General features: G+C 43.9%; 1 protein-coding gene across 1 annotated transcript in view; it reads right to left on the bottom strand.

The window, feature by feature from the left end:
• LOC140427374 (ran-binding protein 17-like) overlaps positions 1-23,911 on the bottom strand; it is a 1,937,807-nt gene that overhangs the window by 972,724 nt on the left and 941,172 nt on the right. The window contains exons 15-16 of the mRNA XM_072512921.1: positions 17,720-17,793; positions 13,709-13,789 (exon numbers count right to left, since the gene is read on the bottom strand). Coding sequence (XP_072369022.1) covers positions 13,709-13,789; positions 17,720-17,793 — 155 coding nt within the window. The remainder of the gene's footprint in view (positions 1-13,708; positions 13,790-17,719; positions 17,794-23,911) is intronic.

Genomic DNA, 23,911 nt, shown 5'->3' with positions numbered 1-23,911 from the left:
TTCATATAATTTTTTATAAAATGTCTTGAACACTCCATTCACTCTCTCCGCTCCCCGCTCCATCTCTCCTTCCTCATCCCTCACTCCCCCTATTTCCCTCGCTGCTCCCCTTTTCCTCAATTGGTGTGCCAGCAACCTGCTCGCCTTCTCCCCATATTCGTACTGTACACCCTGTGCCTTCCTCCATTGTGCCTCTGCAGTGCCCGTAGTCAGCAAGTCAAATTCTACATGTAGCCTTTGCCTTTCCCTGTACAGTCCCTCTTCCGGTGCTTCCGCATATTGTCTGTCCACCCTCAAAAGGTCTTGCAGCAACCGCTCCCGTTCCTTACTCGCCTGCTTTCCTTTATGTGTCCTTATTGATATCAGCTCCCCTCTAACCACCGCCTTCAACGCCTCCCAGACCACTCCCACCTGGACCTCCCCATTATCATTGAGTTCCAAGTACTTTTCAATGCACCCCATCACCCTTAGACACACCCCCTCATCTGCCATTAGTCCCATGTCCATTCTCCAGGGTGGGCGCCCTCCTGTTTCCTCCCCTATCTCCAAGTCTACCCAGTGTGGAGCGTGATCCGAAATGGCTATAGCCGTATACTCCGTTCCCCTCACCTTCGGGATCAACGCCCTTCCCAGCACAAAAAAGTCTATTCGCGAGTAGACTTTATGGACATAGGAGAAAAATGAGAACTCCTTACTCCTAGGTCTGCTAAATCTCCACGGGTCGACACCTCCCATCTGCTCCATAAAATCTTTAAGTACATTGGCTGCTGCCGGCCTCCTTCCAGTCCTGGACTTCGACCTATCCAGCCCTGGTTCCAACACCGTATTAAAATCTCCCCCCATTATCAGCTTTCCCATCTCTCGGTCCGGAATGCGTCCTAGCATCCGCCTCATAAAATTGGCATCATCCCAGTTCGGGGCATATACGTTTACCAAAACCACCGTCTCCCCCTGTAGTTTGCCACTCACCATCACGTATCTTCCCCCGTTATCCGCCACTATAGTCTTTGCCTCGAACATTACCCGCTTCCCCACTAATATAGCCACCCCCCTGTTTTTCGCATCTAGCCCCGAATGGAACACCTGCCCCACCCATCCTTTGCGTAGCCTAACCTGGTCTATCAGTTTCAGGTGCGTTTCCTGTAACATAACCACATCTGCCTTAAGTTTCTTAAGATGTGCGAGTACCAGTGCCCTCTTTATCGGCCCGTTCAGCCCTCTCACGTTCCACTTGATCAGCCGGGTTGGGGGGCTTCCTACCCCCCCCCCCTTGTCGATTAGCCATCCCCTTTTTCCAGCTCCTCACCCGGTTCCCACACAGCTGTATCTCCCCCAGGCGGTGCCCCCCCGCCCATCCCCTCCCATACCAGCTCCCCCCTCTCCCCAGCAGCAGCAACCCAGTAATTCCCCCCTCCCACCCCCGCCCCACGCTAGATCCCCCGCTAGCGTATTTACTCCCCCCATGTTGCTCCCAGAAGTCAGCAAACTCTGGCCGATCTCGGCTTCCCCCCGTGACCTCGGCTCGCACCGTGCGACGCCCCCTCCTTCCTGCTTCTCTATTCCCGCCATGATTATCACAGCGCGGGAACCAAGCCTGCGCTTCTCCCTTGGCCCCGCCCCCAATGGCCAACGCCCCATCTCCTCCACCTCCCCTCCTCCCACCATCACCACCTGTGGAAGAGAGAAAAGTTACCACATCGCAGGATTAGTACATAAAACTCCTCTTTCCCCCCTTTTTAACCCCCCTCTTCGCCCCCCACATTCGCCCCACCACTTTGTTCAAACGTTCTTTTTAATAACCCGCTCATTCCAGTTTTTCTTCCACAATAAAAGTCCACGCTTCATCCGCCGTCTCAAAGTAGTGGTGCCTCCCTCGATATGTGACCCACAGTCTTGCCGGTTGCAGCATTCCAAATTTTATCTTCTTTTTATGAAGCACCGCCTTGGCCCGATTAAAGCTCGCCCTCCTTCTCGCCACCTCCGCACTCCAGTCTTGATAAACGCGGATCACCGCGTTCTCCCATTTACTGCTCCGAGTTTTCTTTGCCCATCTAAGGACCATTTCTCTATCCTTAAAACGGAGGAATCTCACCACTATGGCTCTGGGAATTTCTCCTGCTCTCGGTCCTCGCGCCATCACTCGGTATGCTCCTTCCACCTCCAACGGACCCGCCGGGGCCTCCGCTCCCATTAACGAGTGCAGCATCGTGCTCACATATGCCCCGACGTCCGCTCCCTCCGCACCTTCAGGAAGACCAAGAATCCTCAGGTTGTTCCTCCTTGCGTTGTTCTCCAGTGCCTCCAACCTTTCCACACATCGTTTCTGATGTGCCTCATGCGTCTCCGTCTTCACCACCAGGCCCTGTATGTCGTCCTCATTCTCGGCTGCCTTTGCCTTCACGACCCGAAGCTCCCGCTCCTGGGTCTTTTGTTCCTCCTTTAGCCCTTCGATCGCCTGTAGTATCGGGGCCAACAGATCTTTCTTCATTTCCTTTTTGAGCTCTTCCACACAGCATTTCAAGAACTCTTGTTGTTCAGGGCCCCATGTTAAACTGCCACCTTCCGACGCCATCTTGGTTTTTGCTTGCCTTCCTTGCCGCTGTTCTAAAGGATCCACTGCAATCCGGCCACTTTCTCCTCCTTTTTTCATCCGTATCCAGGGGGGATTCCCTTCTGGTTTACCGTACAGTGTTTTTAGCCGTCAAAATTGCCGTTGGGGCTCCTATCAAGAGCCCAAAAGTCCGTTTCACCGGGAGCTGCCGAAACGTGCGACTCAGCTGGTCATCGCCGCACCCGGAAGTCCAGTTTTCTACCCATTTAATCTCATGCGCTTTAGTTTTACATGCTAATCTCTTATGCGGGTCTTTGTCAAAAGCCTTCTGAAAGCTCAAATATACCGCATCCACTGGCTCCCCCTCTTCAACTCTACTAGTTACATCCTCAAAGAATTCCAGTAATTTGTCAAGCATGATTTCCCCCACATAAAATCATGCTGACTCTCTCCAATCTTACCACTATTTTTTAAGTGCTCTGCTATGAAATTTTTGATAATGTATTCCAAAATGTTCCCAACAACCAAAGTCAGGCTTACTGACCTATCATTCCCTGTTTTCTCTCTACCTCCCTTTTTAAATCGTGGAGTTACATTAGCTTCCTTACAATTTGCAGGAACAGTTCCAGAGTCGATAGAATCTTGGAAGATGACGACCAATGGATCCACAATTTCTAGAGTCATTTCCTTAACTATTCTGGGATATAGGTTATCAGGCCTTGGGGATCTAACAGCCTTTAATCCCATCAATTTCCCCAACACCATTTCTCTACTAATATTGATCTCTTTCAAGTTCCTCCCTCTCACTAAACCTGCATTCCCCAACATTTGTGCATCGGATCTGTGTCCTCATTTGTGAAGACAGAACCAAAGTATGTGTTCATTGCTCAGCCATTACTTTGTCTCCTATTATACATTCCCCTGTTTCAGACTATAAGGGACCTCCATTTGTTTTCGCCAATCTTTTTCTCTTCAAGTATCTGTAGAAACCTTTACAGTCAGCTTTTATGCTCCCTGCAAGCTTACTCTCATATTCTATTTTCCCCTTCTTAATCAATCCTTTGGTGCTTCTTTGCTGAATTCTGAACTGTTCCCAATCCTGTTGTTTTCTTGGATAATTTGCATGCTTCTTCCTTGGATTGAATACTATCTTTAATTTCCCTTGTAAGCCATGAGTTAGCCATATTTCCCATTTTACTTTTGTGCCAGACAGGAATAAACAATTGTTACAGTTCCTCATGTGCTCCTTGAAGGTTTACCATTGTCTATCCACTGTCATCCCATTAAGTAACATTCCCCAATCGAGTAAAGCAAACTCACGCCTCACATCATCGTAGTTTTCTTTATTAAGATTCAGGACTCAAGTCTCAGAATATACTACTTCACTCTTCATGTTGATGAAAAATTCTATCATATTATGGTCGCTCATTCCCAAGGGGTCTCGCACAACTAGATGGCCAATTATTCCATTCTCATTACACAGTACCCAGTCTAGGATGGCCTGTTCTCTAGTGCGTTCTTCAACGTGTCGGTCCAGAACACCATCCTGTATGCACACCAGGAATTTCTCTACAGTAATGTGGCTAATTTGACTTTCCCCAATCTATATGCAGAATAAAATCACCCATAATTACAGATGTTCCTTTATCGCATGTGTCTCTAATTCGCTGTTTAATGCCATTCCCAACATCACAATTACAGTTTGGGTGTCTTTATATGATGCCCAGTTTTTTTTTTTACCCCTTGGTGTTTCTCAGCTCTACCCACAGAGATTCTACATTGTCAGAATTAATATCCTTCCTCATTATTGCGTTAATTTTCTTTCACCAGCAATGCCGCTCCACTGCCTTTTCCTTTTCATCGTCCTTCCTAAATACTGAATAGCCCTGGACATTCAATCCTCATCCTTGGTCATCCTGCAGCCATGCCTCCATAATCCTAATTATATCATACCCGTTTACGTCTATTTGTGCGATTAGTTATTTGCTTTATTGTGAGAATGGTATGGGCAGCACGGTAGCACAGTGGTTAGCACAGTTGCTTCATAGCTCCAGGATACCAGGTTTGATTCCCGGCTTGGGTCTCTGTCTGTGTGGAGTCTGCACGTTCTCCCCGTGTCAGCGTAGGTTTCCTCCGGGTGCTCCAATTTCCTCCCACAGTCCAAAGATGTGCAGGTTAGGTGGATTGGCCATGCAAAATTGCCCTTAGTGTCCAAATGGTTGGGTGGGGTTATGGGGAGAGGGTGGAGGCATGAGCTTATGTAGGATGCTCTTTCCAAGGGCCGGTGCAGACTCGATGGGCCAAATGGCCTCCTCCTGCACTGTAAATTCTATGATTCTATGAATGCTCTGTGCGTTAAGCACACAAGTGTGTCTTTTTAGCATTACTTGTTTCACTCCCAATATTTTTCATTGTGGTCCTGTTCGAATCTAGCTCTTGGTTTCTCTGCCGATCACCTTTTTATCCCCTTCCTGTCTTTTGTTTTTGTCCTTGTTCCCATCCTCCTGCCATTTTTGTTTAAACTCTCCTCAGCCACTGGAGCAAATACTCCCCAGGACATACTCCCCCTGGTCCTGCCCAGGTGTAACCCATCCAGCTTGTACTGGTCCCACCTTTCCAGAACCGGTCCCAACGCCCCAGGAATCTGAAACCCTCCCCCTGACACCATCTCTTCTGTTATGGGCCAGGGTTTAGAGAACCCCAAAGTGTATCATGGAGTTCACCTGATCCACAACTTTTAATAGATTATGGTATGAGGAGCACACGACCCACTCTACAGTGTGGTACAGCAGAAATGGAAAAGTATGTTTTAAAGCAAAACAATGTTTATTCTATGAACTCAAGTTAACCTTTTTAAAACATACAGTGAACATCTTCGCAACCATTAATTCAAATACAACCCCCCAAAGACTACAACACTAAGTAATCCTTTAAGCTTTCCTTTTAACATCCATAAGACTTTAAACAAAACCTTTAACAGAAGCACCTCAGGTTTAACTTCACTATTGAGAACAATTACCATGTTGAAATCAGCAAATGAACATGCATAAGCTTGCAGAGATTCACACACATGCTGCTGTGATTGCAGCTTCTCCAAAACTAAAATGAAACCAAACCCACCCTGCAGCAAAAAGCCTAAAGTGAAAGTAAAAAGCTGACAGACAGCCCAGCTCCACCCACTCTCTGACATCACTGCAGTAATAAACACCCATTTCTTAAAGGTGCTCTCACTACAGATATTTATATACACACACATTTATAAACACCCATTTCTTAAAGATATTCTCACATGACACTTCAGTCAAGTATTCATCCTATATATCCTGTCATTTCTACTCTGACTAGCACTTGACACCGGTAGTAATCCTGAGATCACTACCTTTGAGGTCTGACTTCTCACCTTTCTTCCTATATTCTGCTTTTGGGACCTCATCCCTTTTTTTTAAACCTATGTCTTGGTACTGATGTGCACCACGCCCACTGGCTGCTCACCCTGCCCCTCCAGAATATCCTGTAATCGCTCCGAGACATCCTTGACCGTAGCACCAGTGAGGCAACATACCATCCTGGAGTCTCATTTGCGACCACAGAAACGCTAAAGTCAGCTAGCCCTCAGACTGACTGGAGAGCTGGAAAAGAGAGGCTGCTTGTGCATGGTTTAAAGTTATAAATCATTTATAACTTTAACTACAAGTGTTCATGTAATAAATAAGGCCACCAGACAGGAACATTACATGGTACCAGGGTTGGAAGGTATTAAACACTGAGAAAAAACAATCAGCCTGCCACAGAGAGTTGAACATTTTGCAGCCTGCAAGAATGTAATAACATGGAGTCGTTGAAGCCACCAAAGAGTCTCAGTTTTATTTATTTATTTTTTAAAAAAGAAAATATTTTTAAAAATCAAGACTTCACTAACCACCACGCCAGTTCTCACATTTTTTGACCCATCTAAGCAGATTAAAGTGTCAACAGACGCGGACAAAGATGGTCTGGTAGCAGTTCTTCTGCAACTCGAGCATGACGATTGGAAACCAGTCGCGTACGCATTACGATCCATGATGACAACAGAGCAGAGGTATGCTCAAATCGCAAAAGAATGCCTGGGTTTAGTTGTAGGCTTGGAGAAATTCCAACTTTCACAGTTGAGACAGATCGTCGTCCTTTGGTTAACATCATCAAAAGAAATCTCAAACAGATGTCTCCGCGCATTCAGAAGTTGATGATGATGTTACAACGCTATGACTTCAATCTCATCTACACGCCAGGCAAGATCCAGGAAAGACCAAAATCTTCAAGAGATTATGATGAACATCAACTCACACTGACCCAGACGTCAATGTATGGAGTTCTACAATATAAGATCTGAACTCAGTATCATTAATGGTGTGGTACTTCGTTTGAACACTATAGTCATATAGTCTTTGCAAGGATGTAATAAAGAGGATACAGGAAGGACATCTTGGGATTGAAAAATGTTAACGGAGAGCTCGTGGCTCTGTTTACTGGCCAGTATAAACCAGGATATTGACAGGATGGTCAGTTGTTGTGACACATGCCAGACTCATCGTTGCAAGAAAACAAGAGAACCTGTGTAAATATCTGATTTACTTACGGCACCATAGCAGAAAGTAACTATTGATTTCTTTCAGCTACAAGGGAAAGATTATTTAATAATCATAGACTATTTTTCAAACGATCCTCTACTGTCAAGCACAAGGACAAGCAGTGTAATACTGCATACCAAGTCCATTTTTGCGAGACACAGAATTCCGCAAGTTGTCGTGAGTGACAACAGTCCTTGTTTTAGCTGTAAAGAGTGGAAACACCTTGCAGTCATGTATGATTTCAATTACGTCACGTTGAGTCCTTTGTACCCTCAAGCCAAAGGAAAAAGCTGAAAAAGGTGGACATATTGTTGAAGAAAGCAATGGACAGCCAACCTGATCCATATCTTGCACTGTTGAGCTACAGAGCGTTACCATTGTCACATGGTAGATCGCCAGCAGAGTTAGTCGTGAATAAAGGTTGTATACCACACTTCCATACTTGGCAAAGAAGGAGCAGAATGCAATGGCACTGCAGAAATGCAAAACATTAAAAAGAAACAAAAACAGTTATATAATAGAGTGTCTAGAACATTACCACCTCTGTGTAGTGATGACATTGTGAGAGTAGAAGATTCAGGCAATTGGTCGAAAAAAGTCATTGTATTTGAAGAGGTAGCACCTCATTCCTACAATGTAGGATGGGTTGGCTTTAAGAAGAAATCGTCGTGCACGCTTGAAAACCAGAGAAGTCTTTCTCAACAACGTGATGAATGACAAATCCACATCAGAATCAATGCAAGCTCTTGAAATGTACTGGTGATGTTTGGGGCTGTATATTGAAGGGGATTCTGTTGAGGGGGGGATTGGTACTGTATTTGTTTTAGTTTTTTTGTTGTTGTTGTTTATTTGATGTTGAATGTTGAAAATGAGGAGAATAAAAGATTTATTTTTGAAAGGATCAACGCAAGCTGCAGTGTCAGATAGTTCAGCAGTTCCTGAGCATGAGAATGTCAGGGAGAACATTGAATCTACAAGTTTTGAGTAGCAAGGTCAAACTTTGAGAAGATCAACCAGTCAGAAGAAAACCTGATCGACTCAATTTGTAGATTTGGACTATTTGTACATACTATGCTTGCTGTTCTTGTGTATATAAATATATATTATGTATATATGTATAGTTGCTAAACAGTTTTAATTTTTTAAAAATTCATACTGTTAGACTGGTGGATTCATGACATCACACACAAATATACCGATGATAATGTATTAATTTATTATTTCAAAGGAAAGGGGATATAGTGATATCATGAACATAGAACAGTACAGCACAGAACAGGCCCTTCGGCCCTCGATGTTGTGCCGAGCATTGTCCGAAACCAAGATCAAGCTATCCCACTCCCTGTCATTCTGGTGTGCTCCATGTGCCTATCCAATAACCGCTTGAAAGTTCCTAAAGTGTCCGACTCCACGAGCACAGCAGGCAGTCCATTCCACACCCTAACCACTCTCTGAGTAAAGAACCTACCTCGGACATCCCTCCTATATCTCCCACCCTGAATCTTATAGTTATGCCCACTTGTAACAGCTACATCCACCCGAGGAAATAGTCTCTCAATGTCCACGCTATCTATCCCCCTCATTATCTTATAAACCTCTATTAAGTCGCCCCTCATCCTCCTCCGCTCCAAAGAGAAAAACCCTAGCTCCCTCAAAACTTTCCTCATAAGACCGATCCTGCAAACCAGGCAGCATCCTGGTAAATCTCCTTTGCACCCTTTCCACATCCTTCCTATAATGAGGTGACCAGAACTGCACACAATACTCTCACCAGGGTCATGCATAGTTGCAGCATAACCCCGCGGCTCTTAAACTCAAGCCCCCTGTTAATGAACGCTAACACACTATAAGCCTTCTTCACGGCTCTAACCACTTGAGTGGCAACCTTCAGAGATCTGTAGACATGAACCCCAAGATCTCTCTGTTCCTCCACGTTCCTCAGAACCCTGCCGATGACCCTGTAATCCGCAGTCAAATTATTTCTACCAAAATGTATCACCTCGCACTTATCAGGGTTAAACTCCATCTGCCATTTTGCGGCCCGGCTCTGCATCCTATCAATGTCTCTTTGCAGCCTACAACATCCCTCCACCTCATTCACTACCCCACCAATCTTGGTGTCATCAGCAAATTTACTGACCCACCCTTCAGCCCCCTCCTCCAAGTCATTGATAAAAATCACAAATAGCAGAGGACCCAGCACTGATCCATGTGGTACACCGCTGGTAACTGGTCTCCAGTCTGAACATTTTCCATCCACCACCACCCTCTGTCTTCTATGTGATAGCCAGTTACTTATCCAATTGGCCAAATTTCCCTCTTTCCGACACCTCCTTACTTTCTTCATGAGCCGACCATGGGGAATCTTATCAAACGCCTTACTAAAATCCATGTATACGACATCAACTGCTCTACCTTCATCTACACACTTAGTTACCTCCTCAAAGAATTCAATCAAATTTGTGAGGCAAGACGTACCCTTCACAAATCCGTGTTGACTATCCCGGATTAAGCTGCATCTTTCCAAATGGTCATAAATCCTATCCTTTTCCATTATCTTCCCGACCACCAAAGTAAGACTAACTGGCCTATAATTACCAGGGTCATTCCTATTCCCTTTCTTGAACAGAGGAACAACATTCGCCACTCTCCAGTCCTCTGGCGCTATCCCCGTGGACAGCAAGGACCCAAAGATCAAAGCCAAAGGCTCTGCAATCTCATCCCTTGCCTCCCAAAGAATCCTTGGTTATATGCCATCTGGCCCAGGGGACTTGTCGACCCTCAGGTTTTTCAAAATTGCTAATACATCCTTCCTCAGAACATCTACTTCCTCCAGCCTACCCGCCTGAATCACACTCTTATCCTCAAAAACATGGCCCCTCTCCTTGGTGAACACTGAAGAAAAGTATTCATTCAACGCCTCTCCTATTTCTTCTGACTCCATGCACAAGTTCCCGCTACTGTCCTTGACCGGCCCTACCCTCACCCTGGTCATTCTTTTATTTCTCACATAAGAGTAAAAAGCCTTGGGGTTTTCCTTGATCCGACCTGCCAAGGACTTCTCATGCCCCCTCCTAGCTCTCCTAAGCCCTTTTTTCAGCTCATTCCTTGCTACCTTGTAACCCTCAAGCGACCCCACTGAACCTTGTTTTCTCATCCTTACATACTCTTCCTTTTTCCTCTTGACAAGACATTCAACATCTTTTGTGAACCATGGTTCCCTCACACGGCCATTTCCTCCCTGCCTGACATGGACATGCCTACCAAGGACACGTGGTATTTGTTCCTTGAACAAGCTCCGCTTTTCATTTGTGCCTTTCCCTGACAGTTTCTGTTTCCATCCTATGCTCCCAAATTCTTGCCTAATCGCATCATAATTACCCCTCCCCCAATTATAAACCTTGGCCCTATCCCTCCCCATTACAATAGTGAAAGACACCGAATTGCAATCACTAACTCCAAAGTGCTCTCCCACAAACAAATTTAACACTTCGCCCGGTTCATTACCCAGTACCAAATCCAATGTGGCCCCCCTCTCTTGTCGGCCTAGCCACATATTGTGTCAAGAAACCCTCCTGCACACACTGTACAAAAACTGCCCCATCCGAACTGTTCGACCTATAGAGGTTCCAATCAATATTTGGAAAGTTAAAGTCACCCATGACAACTACCTTGAGACCTCCATACCTATCCATAATCTGTTTTGCAATTTCTTCCTCCATATCTCTATTACTATTTGGGGGCCTATAGAAAACGCCTAACAATGTGACCGCTCCTTTCCTATTTCTAACTTCGGCCCATATTACCTTAGTCGGCAGGTCCCCTACAAACTGCCTTTCTTCAGCTGTTAAACTATCCTTGATTAACAATGCCACTCCTCCACCTCTTTTACCACCTTCTCTACTCTTACTGAAACATCTATACCCCGGAACTTTCAACAACCATTCCTGTCCCTGTTCTAACCATGTCTCCGTAATGGCCACAACATCGTAGTCCCAAGTACCAATCCACGCTCCAAGTTCACCTACCTTATTCCGGATGCTCCTTGCATTGAAGTAGACACACTTCAATCCACCTTCCTGTCTGCCGGTACACTGCTGCGACCTTGATACCCTCCTCAGTACCTCACTACTCTCAACACTGGCTTCTGGAACACAGCTCATTTTCCCAGCTCCCTGACAAATTAGTTTAACCCCCCCCCCCCGAAGAGCCGTAGCAAATTTCCCTCCAAGGATATTGGTGCCCCTCTGGTTCAGGTACAAACCGTCCTGTCTGTACAGGTCCCACCTTCCCCAGAATGTGCTCCAATTATCCATGTACCTGAAACCCTCACTCCTACACCATCCCTGCAGCCACGTGTTCATCTGCACTCTCTCCCTGTTCCTCACCTCACTGGCACGTGGCACCAGCAACAAACCAGAGATGACAACATGGTTTGTCCTGGCTCTCAGCTTCCACCCCAGCTCCCTAAATTCCTGTTTTAAATCCCCGTCCCTTCTCTTACCTATGTCGTTGGTACCGATGTGTACCACCACTTGTGACTGCTCCCCCTCCCCTTTAAGGATTCTGAAAACACGGTCCGAGACGTCATGGACCCTGGCACCCGGGAGGCAACATACCATCCATGAGTCTCTTTCGCTGCCACAGAACCGTCTATCTGTTCCTCTAACTATCGAGACCCCAATAACTATTGCTCTCCTGCTCTCCCTCCTTCCCTTCTGAGCCACAGGGACGGACTCAGTGCTGGAGATCCGTTCACCGTAGCTTACCCCTGGTAGGTCGTCCCGCTCAACAGTATCCAAAACGGTATACTTGTTACAGAGGGGAACAACCACAGAGGATCTCTGCACTGACTGCTTCCTCCCAGCCCCTCTCACCATCACCCATCTACCTTGATTCTTCGGAGTAACTACATCCCTGAAGCTACTATCTATGACAACCTCTGCCTCCCGAATGACCCGAAGAATCATGGTTGTGTTATAATTCACCGACTGACCACTAGGGGTCTCACTAGTATATGTTAAAGTCAGCTGACCCCTCAGACTGACTGGAGAGCTGGAAAAGAGAGGCTGCTTGTGCATGATTTTGCTGTTATCAATCCATTGTTTTGTATATACTTTACCCACAGTTAAAGTTAATAAATTGTTTATAATTTTAACTGCAAGTGTTTGTGTAATAAATAAGGCCATCCGACAAGAACATTACAAATCCCATATTCAGAGATAATAATTCTCAACTCTACTCAATATCAATATGCACTTTGAAGTACAATGAAGAATATTTTGTTGACCACTCCAACTGAGACTTCAAAGCTTTATGAACAGTCACTTGAGTAGCAACAAGGCCTGACATAATCAGAGATCGATAGATCAGTTGGCCAGATATAAAGTGTGGTGCAGGATGATGCCAAGAACACAGGTTCAATCCCTGTATCCGCTGTGGTAGTTCATGGAGGCTTGGTTCCTCGTTTTGCTCGATTCTTGATGTGGAGTGGTGCCCCCCCCCCCAAAGCTATCAAACCAGTTGTCTCTCTCTAATAGTGATGTTCACGATCCTCCATGGACTATGGCTAATTACCGATCAGATCTGGTTACAAGGAAAACACAGTACCTGAATACAAGAACAACAAGATTACTGCTTGGCTTGGAGTAAAAGCAGCTCATCTGACGCTAACTATTTTTTACCCAAGGACCCCGCCAACGAGAGGAACATTCTAACTTTTGGGAAAGTTAATAATAAGGACAACTAGATTGAGGAACGACTAAAGGCTGTAGAAGCGTTGGAAAATTGGTGTTTTTGAGATAATTTTAGATCCAGAAAACTACCCTGATAAACAGGATCCCAGAGAGGTGTTCAACATCATTAAACTTCCGCAACTTAAACTTGGCTGAACAGGCCATCCCAGGGAAGTATTAAAAATAGAGGAGGTTAGGCTGGTGATGGGATATTGAAAGGTATCAGAGTTAAAATGGGATAAAAAGTTTATGATCTTTAGGGTTGACCCAGTGGATGTAGATGCAGTATTTTCCAATTCTGTACAGTCAAATGTACCTATGAAAATCATGGTGGATGCTGAGTTCATTGGGCTGTATCACTACGTAGTAACTGCTGCTGAAAACTGCTGATATTTCCACTTCCTGATTTACTTTTAACTTTTATTTCTGCATCCAATATTGTTTCCTTAGCCTTTTGAGTAAAACAATGTATGTGATTCCATGGGGCATTTGAACTCAATACAACCTATTGTTTTTTTCTGATCTATATACTTCAATTGGGTTAGGATGTGACCAAGGCTTTTTGTCCCCTTCATCATTTACTTCACTCCTTTTGATTTTTCCATAGCTCAAACAGCATATAATTTTCCTCATACTTTGTGTGTAAGTTTATTTTTCCTAGGTTTTTCCTCAACTGGGACGGGAAAGATAGGAGGGGGAGGATTTGTCAGACGAGCTGTTCTTTTTCTTGCTCCACCATGCACATTTCTTTGAAAGCCTACATTACTATAACTTTTTCTGCCAAGGCTGCACAGCTACATCAATGAAAAGGATATCCAACAGACAGGTCATTGAGAAACTGCAGCGTTCTGAAAATCACAAGCTCACTTCTCCCCCAGCATTTCAGATTGTTGACGCTGTAAGAAAAGGAGTATTCATTATTGGTGCACATAGATTCTGAAAACTATCAACTGAACTGGGGGAGCAACAAACAGAACATTTATCTCTTTATTCTCTTTATCAAAAACCATTCTCCATTTCCTGTGCGGAATAGATAAAGAACAATGGTCAAACATTTCATGAAAGACTTTTGTGTTTGACGCTTCTTAGTTTGAAGGCAGATTGACTTCACACATGTTTATGGTCAATGTAAATTCCTTATTCTGATAATCGACTCAGACTATATAGTGGTCGGAGAACCAATCAGTTTTTGTTTCACATGCAAAATCTTCTTCAGGGAAATGGGAAGTAATAATAATCTTTATTGTCACAAGTAGGCTTACATTAACACTGCAATGAAGTTACTGTGAAAATCCCTTAGTCACCACAATCCGGCGCCTGTTCGGGTACACAGAGGGAGAATTCAGAATGTCCAAATGACCTGATAGCATGTCTTTTGGGAAATGTGAAAACCGGAGCACCCGAAGGAAACCAAAGCAGACACGGGGAGAACGTGCAGACTCCGCACAGACAGTGACCCTAGCCGGGAATCGAACCGGGGACCCTGGCGCTGTGAATAACCACTATGCTACCGTGCTGCCCAAGTAACATTTGCACCACACAGGTGCCAGGCAATAGCCACCCCCAACAAGAGAGAATGTAACCATCTTTGCCCAAGACATTCGATAGGGTGGGGGTGGTGGCTTGGATAGGGTGCTGTTTCCAAGAGCCGGTGCAGACTCGATGGGCCGAATGGCCTCCTTCTGCACTGTAAATTCTATGATGATTATCATCCCTTAATCCCCCACTATCAACATTATATGAGTTACCATTGACCAGAAACTGAACTGGACTAACCATACAAATACTGTGGTTACAAGAACAGGCAGAGACTGGGAATCCTGTGGTGAGTAACTCACCTCTTGACTCCTCAAAGCCTGGTCCACAATCTACAAGGCACAAGTCAGGAGTGTGATGGAATACTCTCTACTTGTCTGGATGAATGCAGCTTTTTAAAAAATTGATTTACGGGATGTGGGCATCGCTAGTTACGCCAGCATTTATTGCCCATCCCTAGTCGTCCTTCAGAAGGTGGTCGTGAGTTGCCTTCTTGGACCACTGCAGTCTCTGAGGTATAGGTACACCCTGGTACTATTAGGGAGGGAGTTCCAGGATTTTGACCCAGGGACACTGAAGGAACGGCGATATATTTCAAAGTCGGGGTGGTGAGTGACTTGGAGGGGAGCCTCCAGGGGGTTGGGTTCCCAGGTATCTTGTCCTTCTAGATGGTAGTGGTCATTGGCTTGGAAGGTGCTGCTTAAAGAACCTTGGCGAGTTCCTGCAGTGCATCTTGTAGATGGTATACACGGCTGCCACTGTTCGTCGATGGTGGAGGGATTGAATGTGGAAAGGGTAACAATCAAGTAGGCTGCTTTATCCTGGATGGTGTTGAGCGCCTTGAGTGTTGTTGGAACTGCACTTGTCCAGGCAAGTGGAGTGTATTCCATTACACTCCTGACATGTGCCTTGTAGATGGCTTAGGAGGTGAGTTATTCGCACAGGAGTCCTAGCCCTTGACCTGCTCTGGTAGCCAGAGTATTAATATGGCTAGTTCAGTTCAGTTCCTGATCAATGGTAACCCCCAGGATGTTGATTTCTCCAATAACACTCAAGAAGCACAATTCCATCCACGACAAAGTAGCCTGCTTGATTGGCAGCCCATCCACAAACATTCACTCCCTTCAATACTGTAAAATAAGGCAGCAGAGTGCACAATCTAGAAGATGCATTAAGGATCTCACCAAGGCTACTTAGGCAACACCTTCCAAATCCATGACTGCTACCATCTTGAAGGACAAGGGAATCAGACAGATGGGAACACCATCACCTGGACTCCAAGCTACTCACCACCTTGACTTGGAAATATATCATCGTTCCTTCACTGTCGCTGGGTCAAAATCCTGAAATTCCTTCCCACCAACACTGTGGGTGCACCTGCACTTTCGGGACTGCAGCAGTTCAAGAAGGCAGCTTACTATCACCTTCTCAAGGGCAACTAAGGATGGGCAATAAATGCTGGACTCGCCAGCGACTCCCACATCCCGCAAATTAATTTTAAAAATGGCATGTTTAAAGGGTCAGAACCAGATTTGTAATGCAAAACAGCCACCCCAATCACAATGGTGATTAAAGTTAACACAAATGCACATTCCAGCAGAAATCACTGAATTTTGACCAGAATTGGGAACTCTGCCTGATTTTTCCTTCACCAGGCACAGTCAGGCCAATTGTGGCACTCTTACTGACATTCAGGTTAAGATTAGTTAAAATCAGTGCACACATGTATTTAAACCTCGGACCTCTTGTTTTGTACAGTTTAAGTACATAGTGCCATTTGCCATTATTATTGGGTCAGTGGGGGCACCTAGCCTAACATCACCTAATCAAAGGAAAATTGACTAACAATTTCTCTTCTAGTCTTAATGGTTAAGATATTATGTAGCTTTAAAGTGATATACAAAAAGTTGTGGCAACCGTTGGTTTTTTTTGGGATGGCGAAGTCTTTCCGGTTGTTTTGTATAAGAGTTTCAGCTTTACTGCTATGGAATCTCTGAGAAAAACTCTGCACTGGGCCTCAACACTGCACTTAACATTTAATGAAAACATGTTTTAATGTCTTGTTAATTATTTCAGAGTTCAGTTGTACACAAATTATATTAGCACTGCATGGATTGGTTGTGTCTTTATAGTCATAAAGGATAATTCTGAAATATTCATTGTTTTTCATTAGCATTTAAAAATTTGTTATTGCACTATATTGACATTAATGCATCTAATAAAGATGCCCAGAAATAACAGCATCGCATCATCATAGCTACACAACTGTTAAAGCAGCAAGGTCCATTACCAAATTTTAATGTGTCAATTTTCGATCTACCCCAAGAAGAAAACAGAAAAGACACATTAACAAACTCAGACTGGAACTCTGTGGTATCATTTATTAAAGAACTGAAAAAGGATGAAAATGAGTCAAAGCGCAAAATGCAGGATGCCACCAAGGTCGGGTCAGAAAATAATGAGGTAAATCATGAGGTAGTTCATCCTGAATTTGAATACCAAAACTGTAGGAGGAAAAGGGTCCTGTGTGTGCTGATTTAACTGTTCTTAACCTGGGAGGCAGTAGGAGAGAGGTAGGGAGCCTCACAGGTGGTTCTGTAAAAGAATAAGTGACTGAAGAATTACTCCAGCAGCCTGCCTAGAGTAGCAACAGAAACAATGGTGTAAGGCAAAACGCACACGATTCAATGGAAGTTGAACTGATGAAGCCAATCCAATTAATTCCAATATGGGGAGAATAGGTGGGGGGGCATATCAAAGACTGGTTGTTTCGAACCCATTTGATGCATCTCACTCAGCATAACTAACTTGAGGAAATGTAATGGAAGTTATATACCATGACTTTCAGGAAGTATTTGAGAAGTGTTTTTCGCTAAGGTGTTTAACAACAAAAATACCAAATAGAGAGCTGTAACCACTGGAGATCCCAAGAGACTGATCCATGATATTTGTGATATGATGTTGTGCAGTTCATCAATAAATTAAAATGTCTGTTTGTGGTGAGACAGTTGGAAGTTCTCAGGAGAGAAATGTTATTTAAAGAGACTTACAAATACTTCGGAAATGTGTGGGGGAATTGTAAACGGTATAAGAACAAAAACAAACAAAGACAAGACAACAACACAGTAATAATCATGAAAAATTTGAGGATGGAATGAGTTAAAGAAGAATATTTGTCTCAAAAGAGAGAATATTGCACTTGCAATTGTCACTAAATGATGTGCTTGCTTGTCCCCACACCATGCCTTACCTCATTGAGCAGGGGAAGGCTATATTTGAAACATACTCACATTTTTGCCACAAATGTTTCAAGAACTCGAGTTTCATCAGTTAGGCTCAAAACTTCAGATATTCGGACATAAACCTGAGGGAGAAAAAAATATATATCATGAGGTATTTTAGGTCAAAATCATGTGAAAATGAATTTGCAATTGATTCATGGAATTGTAATTGAAAGGTTGAAGTTTGCAAGCCAGAAGCACAGACATTAGTTTCAATTTTGTGCAGTATTATTGAGGTCAGGCTCGAATTTCCCTCACCAGTAAGTGAAGTCCAGAAGGTTGATCCGTACGTTATGTACAAGTGTTATGTACCAGAGAGTACATTCCTGTTGGTTTAGCATCACGTAATGTGTAGTAATATCAGCAGTGTGTTTGCACAGGCTTTGGGCTGATCACCATCTTGATTGTATGAGCAACATTTCTACTAAACCTCTCATCATGTTTTACAAGAATCCAGAGTGTGGGCCTCCATTTCTCTTTGCGGCAACAAAGAAATATAACATTGAGAGTAAGTAAAAATCAGTTGTGGTTACTTTCAATTCAGCAACTTGTATTTATAAAGCACCTTTAATGGAGGAAAACCACCTGAGCCACTTCACAGGATTGAATTTGAAAAAATGGACATCAAGCCACAGTTAGCACAGTATTTAATACAGGTGATGGCGATCTCACCCACACGTTGAAGAGTTCCGAGTCGAAGGCACATGATCGGCGTCAACCTCCTTCAGGGAAAGTCTGTCAAATTAGTGGACAGCAGTTGGTCTTCCGAGGGCCAAGGGCCCCATGGGTGAAAGTTCCACACTCTAAAAGCTGTCAGCCAATAAGAGGCTAACAGCTGTGCATCCTGGGCAGCACCAGCGCGAGTGTTGGCAACTGCCGGCAAGCGAGTAATCAGAGGCCCAGGTCACCAAGGAAGCCCAGTCCAAAGGTGAGTGACAGCCGGAGCGAGATTGTGAGTTGGAAGGATGGGAGGAGAGCTCATCAGCAGTAAAGGCAGGAGGATCGCTCTCAGCCATCTGATGTCTGGTCCCTCGACCAGGCCTTTGAATAACAGCAATGATGGAATGAAGCTCTTAAATGGGCACTCATTGCCAATTAAAGGCCTCAATTGGCTACCGACAAGCCTTCCTGCCCTGACTTAACCTGGCTGAAGCGGGAACAGCGGGGTCCCCACATGCTACACTCCTGCCCAATTAAAACTCACTTGGGAAGGGCATTAAATTTTGGCCATTGATATACTCGGGCAGAGAACTGACAGTTTGATCAAAAAGGTAGGTTTTAATGAATGGCTGGAAGGAAAGGAAAGAGAGTTTGAGAGAGATTTTGGGAGGAATTTCCAGAGCTCAGGGCCTAGTGTTAAAGGCAGCGCCACTAATGGTAAGGCAATGGGTCTGAGCAAGAAGCCAGAATTGAAGGATTGCAGAATTCTTGGCGGGAACCAATTTATGATTTTTATATCACTAATTTAGTTTTCCCTTTGGTTTAAACATCAGGCCGTGTCAGCTCTTTGCACAGTTGGAGGATCTGTTAGTGTTGACCAGGGTGCAGTGAAACATGCATTGCAAATATTTCCCCAAGTTCCTCTTCATTCACGAGTCCAAGTGAGGAATCTAGCCAGGAAAAGTACAAAGCTCATCAGCATCCGTATGTTGCTGAGAATGTTACTGTTAACACAGTGCGAAAAGAACAGTCTATGCTCTGTTGCCATTCTGAAGATTATCATAGAATTTACAGTGCAGAAGGAGGCCATTCGGCCCATCGAGTCTGCACTGGCTCTTGGAAAGAGCACCCTACCCAAGGTCAACACCTCCACCCTATCCCCATAACCCAGTAACCCCACCCAACACTAAGGGCAATTTTAGACACTAAGGGCAATTTATCATGGCCAATCCACCTAACCTGCACATCTTTGGACTGTGGGAGGAAACCGGAGCACCCGGAGGAAACCCACGCAGACACGGGGAGAACGTGCAGACTCCGCACAGTGACCCAAGCCGGAATTGAACCTGGGACCCTGGAGCTGTGAAGCAATTGTGCTATCCACAATGCTACCGTGTTTAAGAATGAAGTTTAAGGTACTGGTTTTAACGGATTGGAGTTATGCCACACCGAATGTCAGAAAGGTCACAGGCCGGACGCAATAACTTTTTGTCTCTCCACAGATGCTGCCAGATCTGCTGAATATTCCCATCCATTTTGTTTTTACTAAAGCTTTCTGGGACTGTATAGTCTCACATTACCTGATTAAATTCAATTGGGATGACTTCATATTCAAATGTTAGTTTGGTATTTGTCAGTGCTGCTTTCAAAACATTTATGACAAAGTGCAGATCATGTTGAAACAATTTCCAACAATTATCCAATATGAAAAAAGAGGACTATCTGTGTCATTTCCTGTCTTGCAACTGTTGCTCTGTTTATCTGGTTGTAAATATGGCAGTCAATATGGTCGCCTTCCTTAATCCTAATTATGTTTACTTTAGAGTCGGCAGGTATCTCTCGATACCGCCACAATGTTCAAACCCGAATACTGATCAAAGAGCCAATACACCAGTTAGTTAGTTCAAAGTCAATACTATTTATTTACACACACAGTAAGATCTACTCATGCACAACAGTACTACAAACTAATTATCTCTAACGCTAACGCCTATACTTAACTTCGGGTGCCCACTTAGTCAGAGGAACAATGGCCGTTGTTCGGATCTGAGGCTGTTGGGTTCGAAGATATACAGGAGAACAGCTAAGGTCGTCCGTCTGGTAGCGAGCATTGACCTTGAACTTACTTGCTTCTGGTGATGTTGGTGGATGGGTCTCTCCGCTTTGAGAGCCAGGTCCAAGAGAGCAAATCTCTCGTGGGGGTTCCTTCTTATACTTGGAGCGGCTTTGCGCACTTTTGGGCGGGCCTTAAACTTGGTCCCAATTAATTGGGCCGCTTCTCGATCACTGTTACCGATCTTGACCAATAAAGGGGTGGGTGCCCTGATGGCTGGGCGTGTCTTAGGTGGCCATTGGCCTTGGTTTGTTTGTGTCTTTCTGGCGCCGGGATGTCTGCAATAGTATCGGTTACCTGAGTGTCATTCCTTTGTTTCCCGGAGATGGGCCATCAATATGCTAATCGACCCATAGTTTCAATCCCGTCTGGGAGCTGCTTCCCAAATATACATTCAGGCTCTGTGCCTGCTTGTTTTCTAGCATTGTCCACAGTTCTCTATATTCTTTGCGAGCATCCATTTTGTATTCTGAAAGTGGCCATCCCAGGTGGCTACACAACCAATTATAGAGCAGTGCAGAAACTGAGGGATAGACAGACTGTTTAACATCTAGAATCAGGAGAAACGTTGAGTAATACAGCACAGGTCGAGACCATTTGGCCCATCGATAAAATAGTTAATAATACAAAAGAGGGGGCAGCACGGTGGCGCAGTGGTTAGCATTGCTGCCTCACAGCGCCGAGGTCCCAGGTTCGATTCCGGCTCTGGGTCCCTGTCCGTGTGGAGTTTGCACATTCTCCCCGTGTTTGCTTGGGTTTCACCCCCACAACCCAAAGATGTGCAGGGTAGGCAGATTGGCCACACTAAATTGCTACTTAATTGGAAAAAATGAATTGGGCACACTAAATTTATTTTAAAAAATACAAAAAAGGGTTTAAAAAAATATATGTATTTAATAGGTCCACTGACCTATGAAAAGTGGGTTTATCCAAGTCCGTGCACGCAAACATTTAATGAAAGTGGAAAATGCTGGACTACACAGCAAATCAGTCACCATCTGAGAATAAGATGCTTTCAATTCGAGATAGAATGACGAAGACTCTCAATCTGAAATGTCAAACTTTCTGCTTTCCGAAGCTGTCTGATCCTCTGTGCATTTCCTGCACTTAAGATTTAATTGCTAACTTCCAGCTTCTGCAGTTTCTTCTTTTTTATCTCTGTACAATTTTTAAAATTCTGCATGTAGGAAATTATATTTTAAAAATGACAATGTGGTGACTTTCAGGAGAAATTATTGGTTATTCGTTCCAGAACATACCCTACATCATTTACTTGATTTCTAACTAAACAGGTGCATTAACAGGTTATTGAAACCAAGTCAAATACATGGATGTGGTCCGGATTTTGCCATTCAAAAGCACAAGCCCTACCAGTGCTGCTGCAGTAAATGAGCATGCAAAACAGAAGTGAAAAAAACCAAGGTAACAATGAAGCAACCTTTTAATCCACAATCATCCTTGTAACTATGTTCAATCCTTTTATCATCCATTAGTCTAGATACCCATCATCCCATCAAATACCATGTCAAACCTTTCATCCCATGGGCTCTCCGCTGCTGCTGGGACTCCAGACACCAGGCTTGAGTGACAGGCGTGATTATTAGCTCCTAAATCCATTTATCTGCCCCATTGAACAGTAAATTGAGGCACTCGTTAACAATGACAACAACCTTCTTTTGTTTCTCCTGTTTGAACATTTAAGTGAGGCATTTTTTTAATTTACTCAAAGTGAAACCATTTGTTCCTATGAATATGTATGTCGTACAGCTTTAAACAGATCTAATCCATTTAAATGAGTACCATGTAGCAATAGCTGCCTATTAAATGGATATAAATAAATAGAAACAAATTCTATCTACATTGCACTGGGCTTGACTAATAGATTAAAATATATATTAGAAAATATTAGGCACTGATCAGGCAGCGATGCATACTCTTAAATAGTATTGTTTTCTCACACTCATTGTAAACATTTCCTACTCGTAATTTAAATAATTGACTTGAAGAAAAAGCTTGTTCTTATAAAGTGACAGCAGTCATTTCATTTTATTGTCTCTAATCAGAGTAACACAAAGCCAGTGTTTCACACACTCTGAATGTGCTCAGAATGACTTACAAATCAAATGGAAATTATACACCATAACTGTGATATTGCAGATTTCAAACAAAAGCAGAAAATGCCAGAAATCCAGAGCAGGGTTGTCAGTATCCGAGGGACAGAAGGCAGGGTAAAGTGGCTTCGGAGCAGGCCCCATAATAAATCTCCAGGTGAAACCTTTTTTCTCAAATGCTGTCATACCTCTGTATTTTCAGCTCTTCTTTCTAGTTTCTAATGTCTGCAATTTGTTTTTAAATCAACAATGTGCCAGTTTGGTCCAGGTGGTAAAATTCTCCCTCAAATCAGATGGGTTGTGGGTTGAAGCCTCACTTCAGCACATTATCTTGGCTGACACTCAAGTGCAATAGTGAGGGAGTGCTGCGTTGTCAGAGGTTAAGTCGAAGCCCCAGCCTCCTGTTCTGGCAACCCAGTGTTCAGGATCCCTGATGATCTGGTCCATTGATCAAAGATTGAAGACATTTCCCAGTGTCCTGACTAACATTCCTTCTTCAACAACTCAACCAAGAAATAAATTAACTTCTCATTTCTGCCATTGATATTCATTTGCAAGTTCGCTGCCATATTTTTTATATATAACATTGACAGCAACTCAAAAGAAATTCATTTTATGTGAAGTTCTGAGATGTCTTGATAATCATGATGAGGTGATACACAAATAAAGTTTTTTTTCCTCCATATTTAAGAAAACATCTGTGAAAGCTCTTCATGCCTCCAAGGTTCCTGTATAACTTAACACTACACCTTTTCTGGAACCATCTGAGAAAATATATCTAATTGCTAAAAAAGCTCCAAATTGAGTTCAGGACTTCAACCAGGAGAGAAAATCGCAATACATGAACAGATATAAAGAAAACTACAGTACCTGCAAAGTTAGGCTTGCTAATGACACAGCGTGCTATGCACTTGACAACAACTTGCATTTATATGGCACCTTTAATACAGTCCAATATCCTAAGGTGCCTCACAGGAGGAGCTTTAGCAAACAAAGTTTGACATCGAGCCACAAAAAGTTAGAATCGAGAAGATTGTCGGAGGAGGAAAGAGAGGTTGTGAGGTTTAGAGCCTTGACAGGCGAAGGTACAGTCACCAATGGTGGAGCGATTTAAACCTGAGATTGGGAGAGGCCACAATTGAAGGAGCTTCGATTTCACACAGGTTGCGAGTTTGAGATAAACTTCAGAGACAAGGAGGGACAAGGCTACGGGGAAATTTGAAAGTAATGGTGAGAATTTAAAATCAAGGCATTGTTAACCAGATGCTTAATGCAGGGCAGTGAGCATTAGGTGTATGCAGGGTTGGGGGTGGAGAA

The sequence above is a fragment of the Scyliorhinus torazame genome, chromosome 7 (assembly GCF_047496885.1).
Source record: "Scyliorhinus torazame isolate Kashiwa2021f chromosome 7, sScyTor2.1, whole genome shotgun sequence".
Lineage (NCBI taxonomy): Eukaryota > Metazoa > Chordata > Chondrichthyes > Carcharhiniformes > Scyliorhinidae > Scyliorhinus > Scyliorhinus torazame.
The sequence above is the reverse complement of the archived record's forward strand: the minus strand, read 5'-3'. Positions and strand labels throughout refer to the sequence as shown.